At 43.0% G+C, this 13,040-nt stretch overlaps 1 protein-coding gene across 1 annotated transcript in view; it reads left to right on the forward strand.

Annotated features, from left to right (window-relative positions):
* The first annotated feature begins 567 nt into the window (after positions 1 to 567).
* The window catches only part of iqsec2b (IQ motif and Sec7 domain ArfGEF 2b), a 104,546-nt gene continuing 92,073 nt past the window's right edge, over positions 568 to 13,040 (forward strand). The window contains 2 exon segments of the mRNA XM_036531135.1: positions 568 to 1,194; positions 1,658 to 4,000. Of these exon segments, the coding sequence (XP_036387028.1) occupies positions 3,564 to 4,000 (437 nt within the window). The 5' untranslated portion in view covers positions 568 to 1,194; positions 1,658 to 3,563.

Genomic DNA, 13,040 nt, shown 5'->3' on the forward strand with positions numbered 1-13,040 from the left:
CTGGAATGTATTCTATGATCCCAGAGTGCCACATATCTGGCAATTGGTTTTACCCACTTGTATGAAATTGAGAGATGTTTACAAAATCCTGATTAATTCAGTGCAGTGTTGAATGCAACATTCTCTGTTGTGGATAAGAACAAAAACGTTCTTACATAGCTTGCTTTGACACACACTGTTATGTTATGTTGCCAGGCTTTTACGTAATGATGGAATTAAATAAAAAATACCCATTGGAAAAATATGAGGGAAATCAATTTATATTTGAAAGAATTATACAAAAACATATCCCCAGCTTTCCTTGATGTGCCAGAACTTCCAAGCGCTGAGAAAAGGAGAGCTACTGATCTTCACAGGATACTGCAGTCTACAATTTAAGGCACATAGTGCTATACAGATGTAAGGCTGAGGAAAAAGAAAAGCAGCAATGATTAATAACTTGTCCAATAATTCTGTAGTGGTGTTGATGGCTTTCTTCGCTGTGTTCTGTAAGCAGTGATTTGATAGCGAGCGAGCGAGCGAGCGAGCGAGAGAGAGAGAGAGAGAGAGAGAGAGAGAGAGAGACGCCATTCTGTGTCTTCCGCAGGGAGCCTTACCGTGTTGACCGCATGCAGTTGGTCAGAGCCGAAATGACACGCCAGAGAATTAGTTGCGTGGCAATATCCCGTCACACGACCATTCAGTGTTTAACTATTACAATTTTTGTGGAAACTGCCCACCGACTCACAGAGGTATGCTGAGCCTCCATCAACACTTTCCATCTGTCCTCTCCTCCCGTTCCAGGAGGAAGAGGGTTAACGACGAAACAGAATCCAGAGAGAGGAACAGAGGAGCATTTTGAGCAGTCTGCGGCGCAGCAGAATTGCGGAGGGGAGGCAGGTGCGACAGGAGATCGTCATCCTTCTCTGGACGTCGCTTATTCTTACTCCCATCGCCACTCAACCAATGCCCAAATCGAACCGTGGACCGGGTTGACTGCGTTTTCTTTTCAATATTGTTTAGATAATTTGCACCGAGAAACAGCTGGAGGTAGATATCTCTTCCCACAGATAGCTGTAAACATGTAAATGTAATAAATAACTTAACTAGACTGGAAACAATAGATTGTTTACATGCGTCCATAAATTGATATATACCATTCCTGTGTGTTACGGCCCTGGATATAATTGGTGGGGAAAGACGGATCAATTTCTCGTAAGTACTAAACATTTAAAGATTACGAAATAATCCATGTGGTCACTGCATTGATAAGAAAAAGAACAATGCTAATGTGTCAAAATGGTGTCTTATATGAGAGCGTTTGATTTCTAGATATCAGTGTATTGATGTGGCCGTTCTGTTTGGATATACTGTCCACTCCTCTGCAAAGACAGTGACAGACTTCATGAGAGCGCTTCTACCGCCTCGCTGCTCTGTAGCTTGCGGTTTTCAGCGCGGGCGGAACTGCAATGTGTCGGATCGGTACGCGAAAGCCCCGTTTGCTTTCTACAGACAGTGAAGAAACAAAAACATTCGAAAACGAGGCATGTAGTGGATTCTCGCATCATAGATGAGAAGAGATTTGGGCACGCGTTTACGGCTATTTGCTTTGGTTGAATACAGACAGAAGGGCACATTTTCTCATCTTTTCTTCTTTTTTTTTTTTACTTCTCTGCAGCAAGAACAAGTGCGAAGGCAGCTTTTCTGCAGGGAATGGGACAGAGGGAAGAATCAATACCATACAGTGTACGCACAAGAACTGAAAAGCCTACATTTTTCATATTGTGATTTATCTACGTGATTAAGTGTGACTTTCAGGGGTACTGGCCCTTCATTTATGGACACATGAAAGGAAAAAAATACTTTTCTGTTTTGACACGAGGGACATGAGAGAATTGCTAAGGTTTCAATGAGGAACTGTGCAATTGAAGACACGAGGAAAGGAGGGGAGAAGTGGGACCTTTCCAACTTTCCTGTCGACACAACTTATGATGTGTGAGTGACAGGGAAAGGCGCATTTAAACTGTTAAAAGAGACCCTTAAGAGCTATTGTGTTTGAAAACAGAGGAAGGCATTGAGAAAAGCAATGGATGGCGTTCGAGAGGACCGCTATTACAGTGTGTGAGAGGCAGATGAGGCTGAGCGAATGAATCAGCTAATTAATGCCTTGCTGACGAACCGAGAGGAATAGAGGAGGGGAGAGCGAGAGGCGTCGAGAAGAAAAAACACTGCGGAGTTAACAGCTGCAGCGTGGTGCAAAAAGAGCTGTGCGGTGTATGTGCTGTTGGGAAAGTGGACGATGAAATGAAATAGCCTTTCTCTTAAGACAGCCTGAAGGACGCAGCAAATAGTTATATATGGGGTGAAAGGGGGACGTGTTTCTGAAATAATGGAAGTGGGCGAGAGTGCGTGTAAGAGTGGGACAAGTTCCGTACGTTAAAACCCCTGTAACTATGTACAGACTCAGCCTGATTATAACTAGGAATTCTTTACGAGTCTTTTGTTTTCCTCCAACCCCTCCTCTTCCTTTTTTGGAACCCATTTTCGCTGTGGAATCGCTGTAATGAGACTGCCTTTGGACATTTTCTTCGTGTGGAGGGATTCATTTGTTAACACTTGATAGGCAAACGTGGGAAATTTTAGGTAAACTGGAAACACAGTCGCTGCTGAAAATCAGTTTCACTAACACAAAACATCCTTCATCCTATCCTTACCTCTTTAATGTGAACACAGAGGTGTTATGCCGTTGTTGAACACATAGATGTTATTAAGTAATTTGATTTCTGTTTTTGTTCGTCACTCCCAAATGTCCCTTTTTCCTGGTGACCACAATAAAGCACGCGAAAGATAAATTTTATGTCAGAGGTCAAACGAACAGGCGCGTTTTAGCTTCAGATTGTATTTTCCCGTTTATAAGTCAGTACTCACTCAAAGAAGGATACAGACAATGTGGCAGGTGGTGGAATGGAGGGTAAACATTTATGGACCTAGATTTTTGGGAGCAGGAAAGGGAAGCTTGGAGGGGTAGTACCTTTCTCTCACTCCTTCTCGTCCTGCTTTATGAGCGAATGGCAGGAGGGATGATTTCTTCACTGACTGAACCACAAAAACATTTAAGCTCCCCAGTCCTCTATTCCTCATGACCAGTTTCCTCCGAATCGTTTCATCCTCATGCCTATGAAGATGGAGAACTGGTAAACACTGACAGTTAAGACTTTTAAGACTGCATTCTCCTCCAGCTTCTGACCTGTCGCCTCCCTCTCTGGACCTTAGTTTCGTGGATCTAGCAGAGGAGGCCTTCTCCTTATCTTTGAATGCTGGCCCATTAATTGAGTTGTGTGGATTGTGACCCAAACAATCACATTGATTCTGAGAACACCGCCTGCAATAGCTGGATAGCGGTCACACCGACTGAAATCCCAAGGCAGGGTAAAGCAAGAAAAATCACAGCTTCAGCCTCCTCCGGCCCTTATCCCACAATTCTTCTCCCCCCCACTTTTTAGTGGGGGGGGGAGGGATCAAGAACTGTGGGCGGGGGTTCTGCATTCTTACAGTTGTAGCTATCAGTTATCAGGCCCTTGACCATGGAAGCTGGTCAGGGCAGCCCGGAGAGCCCGAACCGGGCTGTCGAGTACCTCCTGGAGCTCAACAACATTATCGAGAGCCAGCAGAAGCTCCTGGAGACCCAGAGACGGCGCATCGAGGAGCTGGAGGTCCAGCTGGACCGCGTCAGCCAGGAGAACAAGGACCTGCGCTTAGACCGGCATTCCCGCACCTCCGAGCCCGGTGGGCCCGCCCTCCAGAACCAGCCCAGCCCCTCTGTGTCCGTTCAGCCCGCCAATTCCCACAACAGCACCACCAGCCCCACCCCTCCTCCCCCCCCTCCTGTCCCGGCCCGGGAGCGGCGCACCCACACCAGACTGACCCGCGGGCTCTCCTGCGGCTCCACCCCCACTGAGAGGGAGAGGCTGGACCGATCCGATGGCTCCAGCACCAGTCCAGCCACCACCCTTCAGAGACAGTGAGTTCTGAACTGGCTCGCTCCTATTGCATTTACACTATTACTCATTTATGGATGTCCACAGCAAGTGTTTTTCAATTACACTACCACTTGCAGAAAATTAATTGAACCCTCCATTTTGACAATAGGTAAATCTATTCATGTGTCTTGTATCTGTAATAGCAACAGTAAGTATTAAATGCATGGATTCATAGGAACTTAGGAAGGCATTTAACTGAATTTTGTGTGTCTGAATGTTGGTCTATACCTGTTATGTTAGGGATGTAAATGAATATTGAAAACCAAATGGATTTGTGGATATAAAAATCTAAAGATAAACATATTCATCTTTAACTTAAATACTACAAGTTTATTCCAATGGTAAAAAGGTGTTTGCTACCTATAACTGTCCTGAACAGCAGCAATTTTATCAGCAATTAACATTATAGGGATGTCAACAGTATTTTTAGTTCTTAGCAGAAAACCAAATTCATAGCCAAAGAACAAAAATGTAACAAAACATTTTCAAAATATTGTTACAACATATTCCCTACTGATTTTATAGCCTGTGGGATTCAGACTGTGAATATTCTAGGTTGTGCAAAAATGGGCTGAACACCTTTTCTGGTCTCACGGGTGTTTGTTTCCCCTCCTATTAACACATTCGTTCGCTGAGTTACCTTGCTACTATGTCCAATCTCTCCTTTTTCTGTAAAAAATGTAAAGTGTGGGTGGGATACAAGGTCGCTTGCAGAAGCACTATGTCCCAGAAGGGTGAGGAGAGAATTACAATTAACTAGCTGGATACAGGAAGGGCCGTATGTAGAAACAAATACAAAACTATTGACTGACAACATAATAAGCTTTCTATGGATAATTTTCAATAATTATGGACCATATTTTTATCATCTGTAATTTTATTTCTGCAATATTGTCAAATATTTCATGTGGGGCACTAGTGTTGGGGACTAACCAGCTTGTTAGACAGAAATGGAAGGAGCAAGTAACTAACCTTAGACAGATGAATGAACCTGAACTGGTTTTTGTTGGTCTTCATTAGAAAATGGAATGAGTTGCTAATGAGTGGTTCTTTTGGGATTCTTGGCAATCAAGTCAGGCAAAACAGTCAAAAACAACTTCAGATAATTAGCTGGCTAAAATTGAGAATCCCCTATTTGTAGCTCACCCCCCCCCCCCCCCCCCCCAAACAACTGGGGAGTGCATATAAAATAATATAAACCGGCTGCAGAACATGTATTGAACATTAACAGTTCCAAAATGGACCCCAGATGGTTGTGGACGCCAAAAATACAATTCTCAGTTTTCCACGTTATGATCACATTAGTAGCAGAAGCAAAATTAAACACAACCCTACCTTCCAAAAGAAATTACTTCAAATAGAATGTTAAAACATCTTTAATTATCAGTACTTATTATCGAGATACTATGCGGAAGCCCACCCCATCCAGGAGACAGAACTGCGCAACCTAACAACTGAACTTGAATATCCGTCCTCAACGCCCACCTGCCCTTGCTGCGGTCATGCCAAGCAAATGTCTTGTCTTTGGTTGCTCAGCAACGCATTTCGGTTCTCATACTTGTCCAACACAGAGTCCGTTAGTCAGCACTGAATTCATTGGTTTGGAGGAAGAATGTATTTGCAAATACATCTGAATTTGGAATAACCAATCTTAACCAGAGATGATTCAAAAGCGGTGGATATCACTATTAGCTGACAGGGAAAAGGGACTGAAATGTAGATATGCTGACCAGCTAGCTTCTGAAACCCATCTGATTTCTGCCTATTAACACTCTAGAGAGGCAGATTAGCTAGCTCTCCAGGCTAATCATCACCGCTATCGTTTACAGCAGAACTACAGCTGAACTAACAATCTTATTGTGGAACATTCTGAAGCGCTGTTCCAGGATATCATGGTCATGGTATTGGAGAAGTACATTGTTTCATTTTTTCCAAGCAGCATTTGCTACATCAGTTATTGTTTTCATGTCACCCTGATTTCCATTAAACATCCAGCAAAAAATGTAGCTTTGCTCACTTAGTGATGATCAGTGTGCACCTGCAACATTCTAACATTCTGCATCACTGTAAAGCATTTGGTGAAGTGTTCACAGGTGGAAAACACCTTATTGAGATCATCTAATGCTCTGTGACTAGGATCCTCATAGCTACACAGAGACTAAAATAAAATGGCTGTATTGCCTATCTGTTTGAAAACACCCCATCATAGAATGAATGAGACGATGAGGACAAAATCTACCACTTCAAAACCAGATTCCATATCCTCGCCAGACTTGCTGAAGTTGTCCTTTTTCAGCTTTCAGTGGTGTCAGTGCTGACTTTCTTAAGTGGTAAATGTGTAGAAACACCCATAAACCCACCCCTGGGGTGCACATCTACTGACTGTTTACACTAATGATTTTATTTGGTTTAATAATGAGAGTTCAGTGGTAACAGCCATGTAGCTCATGCTGTTTATGCCCCTGCTATGGTCTTAAATGGGAATTAAACCCACTGGAATCAGTCCTAAAATAGAACAATGCTGGAAGGCAGCTGGCACAGGTAATTACAAGTTTTGCCGCTATGAACAGAAACTAAATTCTTATCTCATTTCGTATAATTCTGCTCGCTCAGTAAATTCTGTTACATTAACAAGGTGGAACGGCTTCTTAAAACCAATACCATGCATTCCCATCCACCGCGGGTTTGGCTGATTGTCACCTGTGTTCATTAATATCAACAGCAAAGAAGAAATTTTACTTACAGTGGTCCCATCAGTTGCCCAGTGGAAAGTAGTAATGACTAATTCTTTAAATAACAGTCTTGTAAATGCATTGAATGATTAATGTGAGAATTCCCAGCAAAAATGTTTTTATTATTATTAGGTTTGTTGTTTTCTACTCTATGCCATGCTGCTCTTTTATCTGATTGTCCTTCAAAAAAAATAGACAAGTGATAATTTGTCAAATTTCAGTCCAGTGTGGGTATAGTTTTATGGTGCCCACTCCCTCTGCTCAGTCTATTTTGAACTGGTGTCTCCCTGCAACATTCTCTACACTCCTGCAGGAGTGCTAGGATGCAGTGAATGCAATCCTTTGTTACACTTGCATACTAAGGTCTGACAATGCAGCAGGAGACCTGCAGGGACCTCCCTGATGCAACTAAATGAAAAATAAAGACTTGTAGGTTGTTTGGTTATCACCAGAAGTATATAAAAGAGGAGAGACTACTGGTACCCTGATACACTGTTTTTGGTACCAATTTAGGTTGACCATTATAAAACTGTTTAGCTTCATGGCTGCTACTTAATTTTACATTTATTCATTTAGCAGATACTTTTATCCAAAGCAACTTACATAGGTTACAGCTCTTTACAATGTTATTCATTTATACAGCTGGATATTTACTGAGGCAATTGTGGGTTAAGTACCTTGCCCAAGGGTACAGCAGTAGTGTCCCAGCGGGGATCAAACTGGCAACCTTTCGGTTATAAGTCCTGCTCCTTAACCACTATGCTACACCGCCGCCCAATGTTAGTTAATGTTAGCTTGTTTTCCAATAATGAATTTTCAATAGTTGAATTACAGATATAACGTATTTGTATGTAATACGTGCATTTTATGTACCAGTAAATCGCTTTTATTTGCCTTTAGTGTCAATGGGTACTGCACATTACCCCATGTGGATGCATGGATACTAGCCAGTGAGCTTGGCTGCATTTTTTTGTCCTGTGTGACCTTTTCCTGAGCACATTTCCCTCAAACTGTGCGAGTATAGGCCAGCAGGTTAATTTTGTACGTGACGCAGGTGCTTAAAATGGATATTCCAAGGCTGCTTGGGCAGTACTGTACCACTGCTCACTGAAGTGCCTGAGTCCAGCTGTACAAATGGATAACATTGTGAGCCACGCAAGTCGCTCTAGATAAGAGCATCTCCCAAACGAATTTAATGTATGAGGTTCAGTGCAAGTGTGGTGTTTTTAGCTGCAGTAAGCCACATGTCTCTGCATGCAGACTCACATTGTAGCCATTTAACTTTAGCAAAAACTGGTGAGATTTGGCGAAATGAAATATAATTGTGGCGTGGGTCCAATATGAGCACAACAGCAGTGATATGCAGGCCCATCTCGGTCAATGATATGCATGCAGTTTCCTCATGCAATTTACGTTTGACCTAATCTGTAATTCGGTGCATAGCGCATTTTCACATATTAAGTTTAGGTTGATTATTGTTGTTCTTCTTCATTTTTCTCTTAAGCTTATTCTTAATTTGGTATTAAGACTGTGCTAGTCTGAGTTTGCTACCTAAATAAACAGCTGTGGATGTAGTCAGCAAACCTGTCCACAGAGATTTTGGTGTCAGGAATGAACACATCTCATGCCTCCAGCTGCTAACTAGTGAGTTGTGAAGGTCAGCATGCATAAAGCTGGGCTACCATGGTTACGTGAATGTTTCTCACTAATCTTACTACAGAGGACACATCATCCTCCAAAAACCTCTCTGTACGTGAGCTTGAGATTGTTGCTGGTGAAGGTTTATGAAGAAAACACCTCCTCCTTGGGGAAGTGTTGTGGGGTACTCTTTGAAACAGGAAAGTATGTCTGGGCTTGGTTTGAGTGGTTGAGTATCCTCTGTGGGAAGTTGTGTCAGAAATGGAAGCAGTTAAAAAATAACGAAGCTTTCTCTGGACGCTGAGGCTGAGAGGGCGAGAGACATAAAAATTAGTTGGTTAAAAATTTAGATTATTCATTAGATCTTGAATGGCCTGCCAATCAGGCTAAGCATTTGTGATGATTGCGCTCTCTGAGGACAAATCACTGACACTGTCTAAGAGCTAGTCCTTTTTCTGTTGGAATGTTACAAACATTAGAAGTAGAAAGCATTTTCACGAGTAATAATTTTCGTAACTTTTTTTCTTAGAGCAAATCTCTGAGAAGTTCTTTATCTGTCTCACTAATGTTTTTTGGAGGCTACAGCTTTTTTTGTCCCTCAATCATATGCTGAGTGCATTTCAATAATCAAGCCCCAGAAACCATAGAATTGGACTGCTTCAGTAGGGTAGTTATTGCATCAGGATGGACTGTACTGTATGGATTGTGCGTGGGATGTTCATCACAGTGCCTTTGGGAGTGTGCATGTGTGTATGCACGTGTGTCCACGTGCGGGTGTGTGAGTGTGTGTGTCCGCACATGTGTATTTGTGTGTATGTGGGTGTACATGTATTTAGTAGCTCAAAGTTAGATAGGGTCACAGGTGTGTCAGATTTTTATCTCCCCTCGGTCTGGCTCCTGCTGCAGTTCCACGTGAACAGCCTGTGTGTTTGTGTGTGTGTCTGTGTGTGTGTGTGTGTGTGTGTCTGTATGTGTGTGTATGTATGTGTGTGTGTAGATCTTTGTGAAAGGTGGTGGTGGTGGTGGTGGTGGGGGATTGCAGTGAATTTTGTGTAAGACAGCCTTCTTTAAAATGCTGGGGACAGTAAGTGTGTGTGTGTGTGTGTGTGTGTGTGTGTGTGTGTGTGTGTGTGTGTGCGTGTGAGTGTGTGTGTGTGTGTTGATTTTTGGGAAGAGATAGATCAATATAATATTGATCTTTTTCTAAAGGGGATGATTGCAGTACATTTTGTGTAGGAGAGAGGTTTTTAAAATCCTGTTAACCATAAGACTGTGTGTGTGTGTGTGTGTGTGTGTGTGTGTGTGTGTGTGGTCAGTTTCTATAAGGGTATGATGATCATAATGTGATCCTGTGTATAAAGGGGGGTGATTGCAGTGCATTTTGTGTAGGAGAGAGGTGTTTGAAATGCCGTTGAGAGTAAGACTGTGTGCGCTTGTGTGTATGTGTGTGTCAGTGTGTGTGGGTGAGAGGCAGGAAGGGAGGGAGCGACTGAAAGATTCTGCAAGTTAAATGAATTCTGTTCCTTTTTGTCCTTCAAATTTTGAAAAAAAAAAGAAAAACGCCTTCTGTTTGTTCAGTTAAACGAAGTGTTTTTCACTCTCCCTTCCGGGAGATGCTTTTCTGCCTCTGAAAGGCAGTAGCTGAGATCAGCCTTGTCTTTGCAGCTGAAAGCATTTGTCTGCAGCTAGGACGTCAGATACTTAAAGTCATCTTCAGCCAATGGCTTAAATGCAGGACGAACCTGTGTTCAGACCGACACATCATTTCTGCTCCCAGCAAATAGCATGGAAGCATAGTGGAATTCATGCTGTAACTCCACTGCTGCCCACTACGTTTATACATCACTCTCATACCGCCACAGTACAACAACATTCACCATTTTGGCTCTAGCTTTGGATATTTCAGCCTGTCTGGATGACTCAACATGTGTCCTTGACTCGCTTAGGGCCAAATTTAAAGTCTCTTTTTGGTCCATGCAAATGCAGGTCAATGAAAAGATGTTTATGTTGAGGGAAAAAAAGAGAAAGACTTGCATTTATTTGTCAAAATGAAGGGCAAATGTCAGAATGGCCCAAGACTCTTGCGTTCATGTTAACCAGCCATTCTGGAGCTTTCTAACAGTGCGTTTGCCTGATAAACAGGAGGGCATTTGGGGCGTGCATTATCAGCTGTGTGCGGCACTCTGCCTCTCATTCCATTAGTGCCCTAATGGATGTCCTTCAGGTAGCGCGTGGGCAGGTGCTGGTAACTCTGTAAGGGCGCCAGTGGGCTTCTCTTTTTTCAGCCGTTTTAGAATCCCCTTCACAAAACCCCAGATCAAACGGAGCGAAAAGAGGATTTACTTGGAGGGAAAGCAAGGGAAGGGGTGGAGGCAGGGGTAAACAGGCAGGCCGGAGGGTGAGGGAACAGGGGGGGACGAGACGTCCTCCTCAGGGAAACGGGAGGCCGCCGGCCTCGAGGCACCGGTCCGGCGATTTGCTTGGCGCTGATTTTGGAGCCGGCGACAGGCCTGGATGCTCGCAACGGCACTGCAGGCACGGTTGGGCAATGGGCCCCGCGCCTGAGGCACATTTTTAGGAGAGCATCACAGCCGTCAGACCTGGAGGGAGCCCATCTGCCCTGCGTCGGGAGCGCGTTCCCATTCGCACACAAAGGACTCTAGGTGGAACGCGGGAACAAGTAATTTGTTAATTCCGCCAGCACCAGTGTGACTAACTGCGGTAATGTGACCAAAGACAAATTGCGTTAGCCTGAAATGGGAACTGGAGTGAGACTGGGGGTGTAGCAGTCTCCTGATAACCTGCTTTATTTAATAGCGCGTAATTGCCGCACACTTATTAATGAGATTCCTGTTTGTGGGTGGATTACAAGCAAGTGCCTTTGTTTGTATACCTGAATTAGGGAGAGGGAGGGGGAGAAAGTAGAGAAAGCAAATCAGTGGAGGAAGGAGAGAAGGAGAGAAGGAGAGAGCAGAGGGGAGAGACTGTACTGTAGGTGATGCATAATGAAGACTGCTGTGTGGGAGAGCCAAGGGGGCTTTTGTCACCCCTCTCCTCTCCTGCCATGTGGGCACTGTGATTTGATATTGATATTCAGATTGATCTGATTTTTTTTTTTTTTTTCAGTTTTTCACGTTCATGTTATCGCGGTTTTTGATTTGTCTGTGTTAATTTTTTTCAGTTGTGTTTTTCTTTATTGTTGCTATTACCACAGTTTGATGAAGAAACATTACATATCTGTCTCAAAACAGAGTCAAATGCTACTTCTATTCTTTACAGACCTGTGTGAATCTTGCATGGTTCAGAGTAATGCATCAAATTAAGTGTAGTAATTATAGTACAAAGTAATGATTTGAGAATGTTTATGACCTGGCTAGCAAGTTTTTGTATTATATATAAATAAAAAATTAGTAAATATTCATAATCACATTATTATTATTATTATTATTATTATTATTATTATTGATGGTACTGCCAGTGTTAATAATAAGAAAAATTATATTTAATCAATCTTCATCATCATTCAAGTGATAAAGCTTAGAGCATAGGTATATGCTCTGTTATTTGCTGTTTAACAATAATGGCCACAATTTTTCCTGCCATATATTGTCCAGTGATACATCTATGTGGTGTTGAAACACTTGAGGCAATTTGAGTGAGTGTAGCCTCATTTTTAGGCACTGCTGCTGCTAGTGTTGGCCATATTTCATAAGAGATTGCTGGAGATTTGTCATCTTGGATACCGGATAACAGACAAAAACCCTCAACAGTTACCCCTGGCACCTGATGGCTTTGTTCAGTCTGTCAACATGGCTGGCACAAAATCGCCCGTTACAGTTGTTTTTGGTTCCTCACAATATTTTCTGATGTGTTTCGTTGCTTGTGGTTGTCACTTGCATCTTTTGGAGTCCAGTCAAAAGTGGCAGTATTTACAAAAACCGCAATCCCCGATTCATAGAAGTCCTTTGGAAACGACCCAGTCTAGCACTTAGCTTTGCTTCATTTCAAAGGTTTTTTGTTACCCCACTGTCTTTGTTGCTGCTGGTAAAAGGTTGTTGTTAGATCTTTGTGGCAGTTCTAGCAAGTGCCTGTCTGGCTTGCTGATAACTCCTGACAGTAATCGTTTCAGTGCAGCTATGCATCCTGGACAGTGAGACAGAGAGGAGGGAGGTGGTGGTGCAGCGGAGGTAAAATGGAGTACTCCTCATCTCCATTTACTGTATTTAGAGCTTTGTGCCATATCAAAATTGTAATTACAAATGTGCAGCGGTGGTGTCTTTTGAAGGGATGCAGTGCCAGTGATTGGGGATGTTGTATGTGTATTCCATCCTTGTTCTTCACAGGGCCTTTATGTGGTGCTTCAGTGTCTTTAGGGAAAGGGGTTTAGGGTTACTGAGAAGCAAGGGAATATTGTCTTTAAATGAGTCGAGAGGAGGTGTGCTGAAAATTGAGCCAAAGAAGAGGTAGAAGAAAAAAAAATGAATGCCAGAAAGAGGAAGAGAGTGGGAGGTAGAGAGAGAGAAACAGAGAGAGAGAGAGAGAGAGAGAGAGAGAAGGGAGTGATAAAAATGAACGCTAGTGGAAACCATGTGTTTAAGCAAAGCGTATCATTACTGGTGGGTATGAGAGGGAGGGCGAGCGGTTGGAGGAG

This window comes from Megalops cyprinoides, chromosome 6, assembly GCF_013368585.1.
Source record: "Megalops cyprinoides isolate fMegCyp1 chromosome 6, fMegCyp1.pri, whole genome shotgun sequence".
In the NCBI taxonomy this organism is placed as follows: Eukaryota; Metazoa; Chordata; class Actinopteri; order Elopiformes; family Megalopidae; genus Megalops; species Megalops cyprinoides.